Source organism: Pocillopora verrucosa, chromosome 14, assembly GCF_036669915.1.
Source record: "Pocillopora verrucosa isolate sample1 chromosome 14, ASM3666991v2, whole genome shotgun sequence".
Lineage (NCBI taxonomy): Eukaryota > Metazoa > Cnidaria > Anthozoa > Scleractinia > Pocilloporidae > Pocillopora > Pocillopora verrucosa.
Genome location: NC_089325.1, coordinates 14,959,405 through 14,975,432, shown reverse-complemented (window position 1 = coordinate 14,975,432; position 16,028 = coordinate 14,959,405). Strand labels below are relative to the sequence as shown.

At 39.0% G+C, this 16,028-nt stretch overlaps 2 protein-coding genes across 2 annotated transcripts; both read right to left on the bottom strand.

The window, feature by feature from the left end:
• Positions 1-6,376: 6,376 nt before the first annotated feature.
• On the bottom strand, positions 6,377-7,460 carry LOC136278223 (tetratricopeptide repeat protein 28-like). The gene has a single exon (XM_066161700.1). It carries the CDS (start codon positions 7,433-7,435, stop codon positions 6,377-6,379), a length of 1,059 nt encoding a protein of 352 aa, XP_066017797.1. The 5' UTR covers positions 7,436-7,460.
• Positions 7,444-10,544, bottom strand: LOC131772788 (tetratricopeptide repeat protein 28-like). The gene is made up of 3 exons (XM_066161773.1): positions 10,496-10,544; positions 7,547-10,203; positions 7,444-7,470 (listed from the first exon to the last, which is right to left on the bottom strand). The coding sequence occupies exons 1-3, from the start codon at positions 10,542-10,544 to the stop codon at positions 7,444-7,446; spliced, it is 2,733 nt and encodes a 910-aa protein (XP_066017870.1).
• Positions 10,545-16,028: the final 5,484 nt, after the last annotated feature.

Below are 16,028 nucleotides of genomic sequence, written 5' to 3'. Positions count from 1 at the left end.
AGTTATTCGTAATGGAGAATTCTTGACAGCGTTCTCCTTTCGTAATAATTTCTGTTGCAAGTCTTTTAGTACTTCCATTGAGAAGACTTTGCTCGGAGAAAGTTTCTAAAAATCCTCCCAAAATTAAAACAACGACTTCCTGAACCTCTATATAACTTGGTCCTTGGTAGGACGAACGATATTCTTTGTCCTAGTAATACGAAAATCTATGATTAAGTACCTTGATATTTTCAGTTCCTTGGGCTCATAAAAGGAAACGTGCGAATGGCGAAGAGAAAAGAGCGGGAAATTTTGCGACCACAAGATACAAAATATGTTTATTTAAAACTATAAATATATGATTCACAGAACTTCGCGAAGCCAAACGGAGGAAACATAATGCGTTATAGACGAAATTTACATCATATATAAAAAAGCGGCGCAAAACTACTACTGCAATGCAGTTAGGAGGGAAAAGTGAGACACTGATAACTCACTGGTAGCTCGATATTCGCTCATGTTTTGAAGTTTTATTTTTTTCTCTTAAAAGCTTCAGCTGTCGAAACCCACAACCATAAGGATCTCTTGACCGCTGAAACAGCCACCATAAATAACAAAGTTTTGTTTTGCGTGATTCAGGCGCGAATGTTGACAAATTTATAAACTTCGCTACGCTCGAGGAAAAATAAGTAATAATAAAGATTGAATAAATAAATCGTTGGCATATTTTGAACCGTCGACCCCTAACATTTCCCTTCGACCCTCGGCTCTCGACAAAAACCTACACTTTGTTCTTTTCGAAGCATTGTCAGAAAGTGAACAATACAATAATACATAAATTGCTTCAATTGTTAGAAAAACATGTAATAAAAATAATAAATTTAATCAATAAACGAAATGAATTGACTGGAAGGGGAATCTTGGTTTCAGGTTTCCGTTTGGGAAACGCATTGAAGGCGTTTGGGGAAGAAATCCTTTTTACTCAAGGCAATCTTTATTTATGTATCTCTGAGTGATAATGTCTTTCAGTGAGCCACCATTGATTGAAATATCCATAAGTTATATTACAGAGATGGACTATATATATATATATATATTTACAAATCATAAAACAACTTTACAAATATAGTTTCAGCATGAATAAATATTAGTGTCCGAGCAGTTTCTTTCTGCCTCTAAACTCGCTCCCAGGGTATTTAACACAATTCAGTTTTTATGTGGTGGAATCAAGGGTTTCTAGAAACTGCACCCGTAATATTCATAGGCCTTCTACGCCTGGAAAAGAGGTCAACTGAAAAGAAAACACCGTGGGAAAGTTCGCCAAAAGGCGACAGCTGCCGCGACATCTTCGAAAGTTTACACTTGCTCAGATATTGATCTTGGTGAAGTTCTATTCAATTACGTAATTTTTTGCGGCAAAGAAAACAGGGATCTTTCAAGCTAGATTTGCTAGATCTGCCGGGTGAACTTGCTAAGCACGCAGTCAGCTAAGGCACGAAGGTTGTTACCAAATACACAGACACCAAGTGAACGAGGAGTACGATATCTTCTTCAAAACCAATCGACTTAAGTCTTTGTAATTCTGTAATCAACCAGTCAACAGATGTTGCTGTTGTTTATTTTGTTGTTAACTCACCCGAGGTTTAAATTATCCAACATATTAAAGCGGTAGAGATGCTTAAACAAATTGCATTTCAAAGACAATGACTTGACATTTCATTGTAGTCTTGTAAATTGTTGAAATAACTAGCCGTTCCTTGATAAAAGATGTCGACTTTAGATCAAATGATAAGCTTTTGTATTTCGTATTATCTTTGCTTTCACTGTACTTAATTTATAAAAGAGAAAGGCGTTTCACTTAGAAAATCCTCTGGTAACGTGACCCCAGCTATTGAAATGCATGTCTTACGGCACTCGCTGTGTTGCAGAGTTTGGAACAATGTAATGAAAGATGCACACGTTGTTGATTCTTAGAAAACAGCAGAAGATTTGGGGATATTTCAAATAAAAATAATGCCGAGACCTTGCGCTGTTTCCTCTGCCACTTCATTAAAACCAAATGCTAATTTAAGACTTTCGTTTGATTAGTCGATGACCGCAACATTACCTTGCAGCTCAGTTCCCCACGCTTCTTAGGATACCAGTCACTCGAATGAAAGGAAATTGGTTCTTTAAACTTTTACTTTTAATTTTCCTCTTTAAAGAGAGAAGGGAAGGGGAGTGAGCTGAAGTTTTACATTCACTAAACAGGCGAAACGATAGAAATTTCTGAATGCCGCATACGAAAAACAAGGAGTGAGTGCAAATGCTTAAATTTGGACATTGATTCAGAATACGGAAAAATTCAAAGAAATTGATTTCTACTTTACACTTTATTAAGTTTTCTAAAATTTTGATCTTCTAAAAGAGCTAGCTTTCCTTTTAGTAATGCCGAATATCTACACAGATTGCAAGAATTTTGTGTTTGCATATTATCCCCCTGGCCAGTTTAGAAAGGTTCTTTGGTGGTTTTTATGATGGTGTTGAAAAGCCATCTTTAGATTTTATCGTTTTGAATGAAATAGTTTAGATGGAAGCCATTACAAAAGTCGAGGACAGCATTAAACAATTTTTAAAATAACAATAGAGACAAAGTTAGTGGATAAAATAAACGCAATTGACCCACAGTCGATCAGTAATTACAATGAATACAGATATTTTGAAAAATCTGATACATGGTATGTCTACACACGTTAACACAACATTGTAAAAAGCTGTCTCAAGATTTGTTGCTAAAAACTACTAAATTATCTGTATCAAATTCAAGATGTGTTGTCTCACTGACTCAATGTACCGATTTCTCGGTAACTGACACCTTTGCCGGCACTCGTGGTTATATACTACCGCTTAAAAGGCATCACCAACGATATCGAATAGAATTGTGTTCTTCGCGATTTGATAATATAACGAGTTAATTTGATAAATTAGTTTTTACAAGAGTAATTTTAAAAATGAAATAACTCTCAACTGGTAAAAAATTTAAAACGATTAACTTTTATGTAAAAAGTGAAAGTAAAGCCCAAGAGGCCGACGGGGCCGGCGCATAATTCCGGTTTCCCTCAGCATGAAGTGGCTAGGAGTAGTAGTAGGAGCTACTCCTCCCTGGATGGAATGCTAGTCCATCGCAGGGTTACCCCCAGCATATTTGTACACCTGGGTGAAGAGAAGCACTGTGAGAGTAAAGTGTCTTGCCTAAGAACACAACACAATCACCCCAGCCAGGTCTCGAACCCGGACCACTCAATCCAGAGTCAAGCGCACTAACCATGAGGCCACCGCGCTTTCTTGTTTTCTATTGTGATTCTACCTTACCTCTGAAACCCCTCAGAGTGACCGGCTTTTAAATTCTCCATACAGTATTACCATTGAATCAAATGTAAAGGTCATGAGAATAAGATAAATGATCACTAATGTAACAAGCTCCTGATGATCAAAACAAATTTTCCTTGGCATTATTAAGGGAAATATAGTGTGGACAATATAAATGCTCATGTAAGGGCTCCAACGTTTAACTTTTCCATAGAGTACAGAATGTGTCCTAAGTGCAGCATCAAGAAGCTATTTCAGCAGTCGGTTATAATCCAATAGAGAATGTTTTTAACTCGTTTGATTTCTTTTCCAGGGAAGTTTCTAAGCATGTACCGAGGCGCCACAATGTAAAACTACAGGACACAGATTGTTTTCAACAATACCGAGGATTTTTGTGAGTTCATTTTGATGATGTTTGTTGTTCTTTAGATTCGATGGTGTAAATGTTGGAGACGTTCTAATGAGTGGGAGAGAGGGGAGCCTATTACTGAGAGGGGAATGTGAGAGAAAGAGGCTTATCAGGGAGGGGCACTTTTTAAGGAGGTGAGATAATTAGAGAAAGGGAGCTTGTTAGAGAGGGGGAGCTTGTTAGAAGGAGGGGCTTATAGCCAGAGAGAGTACCTACTAAGAAGGGAGATATTTAGAGAGGGAGAGCTTATTAAAGAGGGAAAGCTTGTAAGGAGAGAAGCTTATAGAGATGGGTGCTTACTTAAGAGAGGATTTTATTCGAGAGGGGCGAATAGAGACTTGTTAGAGAGGGGACATGATAGGGAGGAGGTATATTAGAGAGGGGCTGTTTAGATGTGGGGCTTATCAGAAGAGGAGGGTTATTAGAGAAAGGGGCTATTAGGAAAGGGGCTCACTAGACAGGGAGGTTTGCGGAGACGTATATGTTTGAAAAAAATTTAGCAGAAGAAATTAAAATTTCTCAAACACCCCTTCTAGAAAAATAATGGTTCGACCCATGGCTTGTTTCGCTTGTTGCATCTCAAATCGAGATGGATCGCGGCGACATGTAGCAATAAAGTTGCTTAAAGATCGCAGTTTGTCAACATGCGCGGATTGAAAGTTGTAACCTAAGCGCCATAAAATTACATCGAAATGTGGAAGTAAAATTGCCGATGTCAGCTCAACGGGATTTCGTTTTAATAAAACCGCGTTCTGGAACTAGCGTACGTGAGAAGTTTGTTCTTTCCACATGCGCCCCGGGCTTTCTTGTACATAAAATCCTTGTTGTGAAACGAGCGCACGTGGAAAGTTCGTTCATTTCATGTGCGCCCCACAGGACGTTGAAAAGACCAGCCAAGTGGAACTACAAAGATAAAACGTAACTCTGGACCTCGGACTGAATGTACTAATATTCCAGTTGTGTATTTTTTCTTTCTTTAGGTCACAACAACCACATTCGCTGCATCACACACTTCCCCACAGGAGCAGCGTTTGTCTCGTGTACCGACGACTTTGGGGCGAGGTTTTGGTACTGGGAGGGAGTACAGAGAATTCCTCCACCGACTGCATTGTAAGTTTAGAATTCGTGTCTTTTACGCCGATCTTTAACAAAAATATAAAGCTACAGTTACAACCTCAATTTCTTCCTAAATCGTCTCAGAGTTTCAGCCTTTTAGGTGCTTTACCTGTCATTCTATATTGGTTAAACTTGTTTGGCTCTATTTAATCTGTGAGACAAAAAGTATAATCTAACGCCTTTTCTCTTTTGTTGTTTTATTTATTATTACTCTTGGAGCAATTTTCAATTAAAAGCCGAATGTAATCCAGGATTGTTTTGTTTTCGCATTATTTCACTTTGTGATTGGTCCAGGTCTCCTAATCTCTCAACCAATCAGATGCAAAACTAAAGCCAATTACGACTTGGTCGCTCGCGTTTTCCCGCGCTTTTTGTAAAACCTTTTAAGGAGAAAAGATATCGATCACAAGAACATTTTCTCTTCTTCCGACTGGTCGTTGTTATTAATTTGGTTTTGGTTTTATGACTCTCAATTGAAAAGCGCTCTACGGCTCTTACCATTATTATTGTTAGTATTATATTACTGTTTAGGTTCAATAAATGAACAAATACGTTCACCTTTCGCCCTTTAACGCCTTGATAAGATTTACATGTGAATTCTCCATACAAAACTATCTACACGATACCTATCTGGTAACAAATCAGAGTACAAAACTTATCAATGTGGGAGCGATTTCTTTTTTTTTATGTTTCCTGACATAATACCGAACTGATTCTCCTTATCAATTTAGAGAGAAAATTATGGAAGCTGGTAACGAGAATTAAGAATCAAATCTTAGGAAAATAAAAAGGTCAATCAATTTTTGTGACCTCAAGTGAAAAGAAACAATTTCATAATTTTCGCAACGTGAAAAATTCACCTAATATTTCCTGTTTTCAATTTTTGAATCGTGTGATCATCTTTGTTCCTTCTTGGTAAACATAATACAACTTTTGGGCGAATTGCATCATCTGCTAAGCAGCTGGGCCGTGTTAAAAAAAAAGCATGCAAAATAGCGGTGCAGATTTAAAAGTTTTTGCCTAAGGTATCACCAGTTTTCTTCGAGAGGGAGGAAGAGTGTTTGTCCAGGATCAGTTGCCACTCTGTCCCTTGTCTCCTTTATTCTCGTCCTCTGTCGGCTCTTTCTTGCCTAAAACAAACATTTTGAGTAAAGATCATAAGTGAGATATGTCCAAAAATGCATGCAGTAACGAAAATGGCGAATATTCGTCAAAATCGTCAAATCCGCCGAGCTGATTTCCGCTTTGACGAAATTGACTAAAATTGGCCACGGTATTCATACATTTATCAATAAATCGATTAATCTATTTATCTATCAATTAATTTTTCTCAGATAGCAGTTGTTGCACGCATTGACCAATGGCTTAAATGTTAAATTTCTTACAGACTGAAATAATCCTACTGAACTATGATCAGAATGTGCTCTTTGTGCATAAGATTAAATCTTATAGTCACACAATTTTTTTCTTCACAAGCAATGGTGGATAATGTTACTTCTACAAAATCAGTCATCAGAAATAAGCTTACCTTAATTTCTGTAAGTCAAATGTCACGTTGTCTCCCATAAGTACAAATGGAGCCCATTGGCGAGGTTCAGTGAAGCCGTTGCTTCTCAACCATTTGATGGCCTGATGAAGGGACTCACTGGCACTTTCTCCAGCAGCCAGGTGTTCGTAGAAATGATTCATGAGCTGCTCTGTTGCTTCGTCTTGTAGGGCCCAAGATGCCACCAACACTGAACGTGCACCAGATGCTAGGAATGCGCGGGCGATTCCAATGACTCCCTCCTGTTTGAAGGTTCCACGCCCACTGTGACAACAACTAAGTACGACCATTTTAGCACGCAGCTTAACCTTTGAAATGTCGGACATTGTCAAAAGGTAGTCTTCTTCTTGTGGAATACCGTTCGTAGCACAATTAGGGGTAAGGGCAATCTCTTCTCTGTCGGCATGACCATGAGCAGCAAGATGTATTAGACTCACTGAATGAAGTGCGTGAAGTTCCGCCTGCTTTGTTGCGTGTTCTCCTAACAAAGGCTGAACCCCCAGGAGTCGACCAACCATTTTTGCTCCCTTTCTTGCACCGGACAATGGTTCCAAGTTCAGAGTACGTCCTCTGTATTGCACTTTGCCAGCCTTAGGATCACCCACTACCAGTGCACCGGTCTGACTGTGGTAGTCCACTGGACATTCCTGGATGATCCCGAGAGTCGTGAGAGAAGGGACGATGCGGATTCTGTGGGTTTCTGATAAATACTTTCCTGCTGGCTCATCCCGTAAGGCAGCAAAAGGGACTCGGTAGGAACATCTCTCAGGTACAATGATGACTTCAGGTTCTGTAAGTAAATCTTTTACAGGAGCGATAATTTGGTCATAGCATAACTGAAGAATACTTTCGTTCCGTTTGATTTGGTCACCTTGCAAAGGTGCTCGGCTCTGTTCTTGAGGAGACAAGGAAGTATCGTCACCTAGAGATCGATCTTCACAATTCTCATTAAGTAAAATTCCGAAACTGGAGGCACTCTTTTTAAAAATATCCTCCACATCGCAAACGAATACAGCAATGAGGGTGTCGATTTTCATTTCGGGGCTCACTCGATGGTCAATGTGTCCATTTGCTTTTAAGACCCACAGATGAACATGTCGTTCACAATATGAAATGTACAAAACAGCACAATTGCTCTCTTTACTCACAATGCTCTCGATCCCAGGCCGATATGTTGAATCAGTTGAGATGTGGCTTTCAGTTAAGAGTTTGTCCGCCATTAATTCTGCAAGGCCTCTAGCACGTCTCAGCTCCTCCACATTGAGAGAATCTCGCAGGCGTCCGTTGGCACGCAGCATTTCACTCAACAACTTGTAGGGGAAATTACCGTACTGTTCCAAGAGAGACGTTTTAAATTCATCGTTTCCTTTGAGAAAATTTCGCAACTTTTCATAAATTTCAATACTTTGACGAAGATACAGCATTGCATCCTCTAACTTTGATTGCGACATCTTTACCCGAGTAATACCGAAGAGGCTCGTAAAGTAATTCATATTGTCTCCAATTTTGCTGCTCAACGAGCGCGCTTTGTCAAAGAATTTCTCCGATTGGTCATAATTTCCAAGCGATAGAGAAACATCTCCAAGTTTTAGGTAACTCAATCCTTGTCCTTTCTTATCACCAACGCTCATGCTGATAGTTAGCATTTTTTCGTATAGTTCTGTAGCCTTCTGGTAGTCATGAAAAGAATAAAACACATCTGCAAGGCCTGCGTAGCAACATCCTTCACAATTTCTGTCGCCAGTTTCTGTACTGATGGTAAGGGCTTTGTCAAAATGTTCCTTAGCCGCCTTATTTTTACGAAGTGATAGAAACACAGTTCCAAGGTTCATGTACCATCTCCCTTCTCCTTTCCTGTCGCCAATTTCTGTTGCAATAGCAAGTGCTTTCTCGTAATATTCTTTAGCCTTCTGATATTCACCGAGTGATTCAAACAGAGCTCCTAGGTTCCCGTACTGTCTTCCTTCTCCTTGCCTGTCGCCAATTTGTGTTGCGAGAACAAGGGCTTTCTCGTGATATTCTTTAGCCTTCTGATATTCACCGAGTGAACCAAACACACATCCAAGGTTCCCGTAGCATGTGCTTTCTATTTTCCTGTGGCCAATTTCTGTTGCGATAGCAAGCGCTTTCTCGTGATATTCTTTAGCCTTCTGATATTCACCGAGTGATTCAAACAGAACTCCTAGGTTCCCGTACTGTGTTTTTTCTCCTTGCCTGTTGCCAATTTGTGTTGCGATAACAAGTGCTTTCTCGTGATATTCTTTAGCCTTCTGATATTCACCGAGTGAACCAAACACACATCCAAGGTTCCCGTAGCATATGCTTTCTCTTTTCCTGAGGCAAATTTCTGTTGCGATAGCAAGTGCTTTCTCGTGATATTCTTTAGCCATCTGATATTCACCGAGTGATTCAAACACACATCCAAGGTTCCCGTAGCATGCCTCTTCTCCTTCCTGGTCGCCAATTTCTGTTGTGATAGCAAGTGCTTTCTCGTAATATTCTTTAGCCTTCTGATGTTCACCGAGTGATGCAAACACACATCCAAGGTTCCCGTAGCATCTCCCTTCTCCTCCCCTGTGGCCAATTTGTGTTGCGATAGCAAGTGCTTTCTCGCAATATTCTTTAACCTTCTGATATTCACCGAGTGATTTAAACACACGTCCAATGTTCTCGTACTGTGTTACTTCTCCTTTCCTGTCGCCAATTTGTGTTGCGATAACAAGTGCTTTCTCGTAATATTCTTTAGCCTTCTGATATTCACCGAGTGATTCAAACAGAGCTCCTAGGTCCCTGTACTGTCTTCCTTCTCCTTGCCTGTCGCCAATTTGTGTTGCGATAGCAAGTGCTTTCTCGTGATATTCTTTAGCCTTCTGATATTCACCGAGTGATTCAAACACACATCCAAGGTTCCCGTAGCATGCCTCTTCTCTTTCCTGGTCGCCAATTTCTGTTGTGATAGCAAGTGCTTTCTCGATATAGTCTTTAGCCTTCTGATGTTCACCGAGTGATTCAAACACACATCCAAGGTTCACGTAAGATGTCCCTTCTCCTCCCCTGTCGCCAATTTCTGTTGCGATAGCAAGTGCTTTCTCGTGATATTCTTTAGCCTTCTGATGTTCACCGAGTGATTCAAACACACATCCAAGGTTCACGTAGCATCTCCCTTCTCCTCCCCTGTCGCCAATTTCTGTTGCGATAGCAAGTGCTTTCTGGCAATATTCTTTAACCTTCTGATATTCACCGAGTGATTTAAACACACATCCAAGGTTCTCGTACTGTGTTACTTCTCCTTCCCTATCGCCAATTTGTGTTGCGATAACAAGTGCTTTCTCGTAATATTCTTTAGCCTTCTGATATTCACCGAGTGATTCAAACACACATCCTAGCCTGCCATAAGCGATTGCTTCTTCACTTTTAAGGCGAATTGTTTTATTGATCGCAACTACGCTTTCAAAAAGTTTCTTGGCTTCTGCAAACCTACTTCTTTGTATATATTTGTCTCCCAGTTCTTTCATTGATATTCCAGCATTGTAGAATATGTCAATAAGTTTAATGGTGTAACTTCTTGCATTTGTGTAACCAGAGATTGCATAGTACGCATTAAATATTACCTCAGAGACATCAAGGCCATTAATATCAGAGTCTAGGTTGTTGAGTAAGATTACACATTCATCACACAAATCAGAGGCTTGTATACCACGATCAGTCTTCAGAAGATATGTAGCAACATCCAAGCCTATTTTGATCTTCGCTAGGATTTCACGCGTGCTATTCATCGCTCTTTTGTGTCTTACAGAATGCCTTCCTGAAATGAAATAAGTAAAAAATAAAGAAACCTTGAATAACTAAATTAGATGATGGCTTTTGGAAGCCATCTTCGTGCAACTATTTTTCAGGCAGAACGCCCACTTTCCATAAAAGCTTGTTGGTTTAAGCGTAACATTCCCGTAACTCCCCCCCCCCTCCACAGTTTTCGTCGACACCCACCCATATCTCTCGCTCGTAATAGTGTCACATTGGATACCAAGTTCTGGAAATAACTTTACTTCGGGAGGGGGGGTATGTTGCTTTACGATAACATTCAGTTGACTTCCCACCATGGTTCTGTGAATCATGTGATCCCTTCCAAAATCCTCTGTCCCCCATCCCCCGGCGATCAATAATGACCCGTCTCTTAGACGGAAAAAAGATAATTAAACAACTTCAAACTGGTCCATATTAATAATGATTCCTTCTGCTGATGTTTTATCTACGCGTAAGTAATTCAGGTAAAATTTATCAAAAGTATGTCAGATTTAAAACTTCGTTTTTTGAATTCATTGGGTTGGTAGTTTAATTTCTGTCACAGAACACTATTGTATTATTTTTTTCAACCGCCCCATCGCCTCACTTTGGGCAGGCATACAGTGAAATTTATTTTCGACGCCTATAATACTTTGTTGAATATCATTTCCTAAGGAGGCTCTGTAAGGTTTTTTGACCGCGCGAGATCTGGGTACGAACATAGCGAGAACCTTAAAAGTGTCAACTTGCAAACAAACATGGCGGCTCGATACAATCGCACGTTTGTCATCTGAAATGGTTTGTTAAAAACAGTCTAATACGATACAGTTTTGATGTGATGGAATCAAGGATTTGCAGCAACTGCACCCGTTATGTTCATGGGCCTTCTACGCCTGGAAAAGAGGTCAACGGAACAGAAAACACCGTGAGAAAGATTGCCAAAAGGCGACAGATACCGCGACATATTAGAAAGTTTACGCTTGCTCAGATATTTATCTTGGTGAAGTTTTATTCAATTACATAATGTTTTGCGGCAAAGAAAACAGGGATCTTTCGAGCTAGATTTATCGCGTTTCCTTCGGTGGAACCGTTAAACATATTTGTGCCTTCCTAGTGAATGTTTATAAAATAAATTCATAGGACCAAATTGGATATAGAGGAAAAAAACACAAAATTGCAAATAGCTAGGAAACTGGCTTTGAAACTCATATTTTTTCGGCTTTTAAATGATCGGCAGGGCAAATTTTCCTAATTGTGAAAATTTTTAGATTTCAACGAAGCAAATTGAATAAAATAAGAGGCACAGCCAAACTATCACTGGCGAGCGCCTCCCTTCGTGGAGCATTAGCTTAATATCGAAAATCATTTTTACAATTTTTACTACAGCAAACACTGGTCCGAACCTTGTTCACTGCCCTTCTGATGGCTTTTAGTGACCTTGAAGAGCGAAAACATAAACATTTTTTAAGAAAAACATTACGCTGGCGCACGCACCAAAATTAAGCAGAAAACCCTATGGAGCCTTCTTAAACGATAGGAAATTTTGTTTTTTGACATGCGACGTAACAGGCCACTGAATATTCGAACTACTTTAGTTACGCCTAGAGCTTGATTCTCCCAATATTTGTCTGACAGAATGATAATATACACTCATTAATAAAAATGAAAATTAACGCGTGGCACCCATAGAACTATACGCAGAGAAAGACAGTTCGTTCACCTTTGAAAACAGTATCCTTGTCGTTTGATAAAAGAAACCAGAAGCAAGAAACTGAAAGAAAACTTAACCTGTCAATGATAAATGCAAATAAATATACGTTCTTGTCCACGCGTGAGGTGATGATGGCTGTATATTCGCCGAGTTATCTTTTTTTTTTTATTTTTTTATTTCGCGTTTTTGAAGATCGTGGAGGTCCATAAAAAACGCTAAAGAAGCTAATATTCAGCCTTCTTGACCGAACATGCTTGGTCAATAAAGGATTTACTGCATGGCAAAAATATATTTCGCTTGGACAAAACTAAAAAATTACTTATTTATCTAAAAAACTGGGAAAGAAAGCCAACTGTGTTTGTAGCAAGTCAAACTTGACTGTTTTCTGCCTTTATGCGACTCCATCGCTGACATTGTCCAAAATTCATTTCAAGAACTGGGAAAGAAAGCACGTCAAAGTTCACTGTGTACTGCCGCTTTTTGCGAATCCATCGCTGACATTGTCCAAAAATTAAGAACTTGCTTTCTCACCCGGGATCAAAGAGGGTGATCCCAAGCGGGCAAGACGGGCCCGTGTTGCCTGTTCGGGTAGTATATTAGAAGTAAGGATTCGCTTCGTATTGCCTACGGGTGCTGCCAGCCATATGATAAATAGTGATATTACAAAGTAAGGACTTGACTGATCCAAAAAGGAGAATTGTTTAAAAGTCATGTCTGCAATATCTCCGCTTTTACACTTAGTCTTACAACGTGCATAGAAAAAGATAGAGGTTTGTGCATTTTCATCATAATTTTTTTGCTCTTAAAATTTTATCTGCCATGTGATGATCGCGTGACATACGTAACCAAAAACAAGAAACTGAAATAAAACCCGTAGAAGAAAGATTAATGCAAATAGCAAGAGTCACGCGTGTGAAAAACAAAATATTGATTTGAACGATAAAAAAATCACTGCGCCTCCAAATCGTCACTAGCTTTAAGAGGGTCTCGATGAGCTTTTACGGTCATTGTTTGAAATTTGGGACATTTTACGGCTAGAGAAAAATTTTCACGGTTAGTTTTTTACGACTCTTGGTTGAAATTTGTCGATTTTTACGTCTAACGGCTAAGTTTTCTGTCATTTTACGTTCAACCCCATTTACCCCACTTAAAAATCTCCAAATTTCAGCAAGCTTATTTTAGAAATATGTCAGGGTTTAGAGAGATAGAGTATAAATGAATTAGTTTTTTTAAGCTGCTTACCTTTTGAAAAATGCAAAGTTTCCGAGTTCAGTATCCTGATCGTTTGATGGATGAAACCAAAATCAAGAAACTCACTGCAAAACAAAGATTTATGAAAATAGCTAGTGTAAATAAATTTTAAAAAACAATAACAGTAATAGTAGCAATAATTACCAGTGTAGACTGAGATGAGATAAATGGAATCTTTCTCTACTTCTGAGATTGTTTGAAAAGCTGGATGCTCTATCATAGAGATTTCACCGAGTTTCGGTCCTAAATATTTCAGTTTTCAGAGACGAGAGAAGATTATTACTCCTGTTCATTCTTCTTCTTACCTTGCAAAAATAAATCGTGTCTCTTTCGGTGTTATTTCTGATAGTGTGACAAACGAAACCAAAATCAAGAATCTGAAAAAAAAGAATTCCCGCAAAACAAAGATTGGAGAAAATTAACTCGGGTGAAGACAAATTACGATCTTGTTCTGTAAAATAATGATGATAATAATAACAATGATAATAGTACTAACAATAATCAAATTACTAAAAATGTTTTAACATATGTGACGTTCTTTTTCCTCATTTCTGTTTGTTAAAAAAAAACCTCTAACAGAAAAGAGAAGTAATATCACCAATGATGATACGAACACATTTTTCACAGGGTATCATTAAGATCTCATTACTAATTCTATTTACTGTCTCCCATACAGTTCTTGTGATGATGGTTTGGAAAATTTAGTATTGGATCAACTTATAATCCCGTAATTGATATATTTTTTTTATTCTCATCGCTTGTCTGCTTGACATTGTATTGATATTGTAAAGAGAAATTCTGTCTTGGTCACTCATGGAAGTTAAAGGGTTAACCTCTTGGAAAAATTGCAAGAGGACTAAAAAGTGATCTTCACCGCTCACACCAGTTTTAAGGACTTCAGAGCTACAACGAAAGTTATTGAGGGGGAAACGAGCATTTTATAATAACAGTTGCGGCATTTTGCAAGAATAAATGCATTTTGTAATACGCATTGCAGAAATTTGTGACAAAATCGAGTCACGCATTTTGTAATCATTAATGGCTGCAACATTTTGTAGTAATCGTCGGTCTGTGCAATTTCTAACAACATCCTACGGCAAATTATAATATGTTGCTCTTGCATTCCATTCCACAGACTGGGTATTTGCAGTTTTCCTCCTCTGAATAATGATTTGAAAAGCATTAAGATAGGCATCAGACGGCAAAACACATTTGCAATGGCTACAGAAATATACTCAACCGTAAAGGCACACAGAACCGCGCACTGGTTGTGGGCACAAAGTTGGCAAGACCACATTTTCCGCCTCATATCCTTTACAAAACAACAATGTAAACATCTGTTTTCTTTTGGAACCAGATAGAGACAATATCATAAAGAATATACCACTTTCGTGACTCGTGCACAGAAGATTGTCACAAGAATATTTAATCTCACCTCAAACAGGCTCAGAATCAGATCTTTTTCATCGGTGAAGGGTGATTCTCGCTTGATTGCCTGCTGTGGATCAATGGGAACTTTGTCAAGCATTCAAAAGTTTTGTTTTTGTGTGGATGTTACTAAAAACAGGAACGGGGAGCGCAGATAGCAGAACGGAGTACGGGGAACGGGGGACGCTGAGCGGCGAACGTTGAACAAGAAACCGGAAACGGGGAGCCGGGAATGACAGTCTTCTATTCAGACCCTTTTTCCGTGTTGTTATCCGCCATTTTAAACTGTTATGCGGATTACCACCGTACTTTCGGTCCCAGTTCTTGTTCTTGGTTTCCCGTTCCCCGTTCCTGATTTTAATAACATCCATCTCGTGTTGACCCAAATTCAAACTGTTGTTTGTGTTTCAGTGTCTCTAGAGATGTGTGATAAGCTTTTATTTAATTATTTTTGCGGCTGTAAAATGAACTGTTTCAGAACGGTTGGACTAATCAACACATCTATAGTCTACGTAGTCAGCTTCTGCTGTTGTTTGGGATAAGTAAGCGTGAGCTGCTCTGGTCAGTTATCGAATCTTCAACAACGCTGGTCTTCCCCCCGAGCAATCCCCGGGCATTCGACTGTCGTATGTGCCCAAGGAGAAAGTAATTTAAACTTGCCAAGGTGGGATGGAAATCTAAACTGAAAGTAAATTTAAACGAGCCAATCTTCAACATTTCAAATACCCGGGGGGATCTCTCTGAAAGGGATGTTGAATTTTTTAACTACTCGACTCATAATGAGTTCTTTTGTAGAGTGTACATAGAAATGACGTTGAGCTAAGCTAAAACCAGCTAAATAAAAGTTGCACATCTACACTAATGAGGCGTTGTAGTTCGAAATGGCATAGCTTTGGTTGCGTTTTTGCTTATGAACACGGAGACTTCCGTCAACAGTTTTAAAAGCATTTTGAAAACGCTCCTTTTCTCCGAAGACAAGTGAAAACGGAGGCTTTTGAAAACGTTGACCAAAACATTCGTTCCATATATACTCTATATATTTCTCTTTGCGTTTCAGGTGATCAGTTAATGTTGAGGAAAGTCGCAAATGCATCGAAATGTGCGCGTTTCCAGTTTAAACACATTATTCTGCGTAGTGGAGACCGAAACGAACACTAGTGTGGCAAAAAATATCTTCTTTCTTTTTGTTGGACACAAAAACCGACTCTTTTGAAACCGCTTAGTGTGTTCGGGGCCAAATGGGCAAGGTATTTTTTTCGTCTTGAACATCTATTAGATTTCTTAAAAGTGGATCCGAAATTGTCAAAGTGTCATAAGTGATAACTTCGTTGCTAGCTCGGATCGGAATCCACCAATCACAACATTTATGTTGACCTGGTAATCTTTGGATTTAAACTTCCACAAGTAAATAATCAGAGAACAAGGATTTTGACCTCGAGTTGAAATATTATACATCG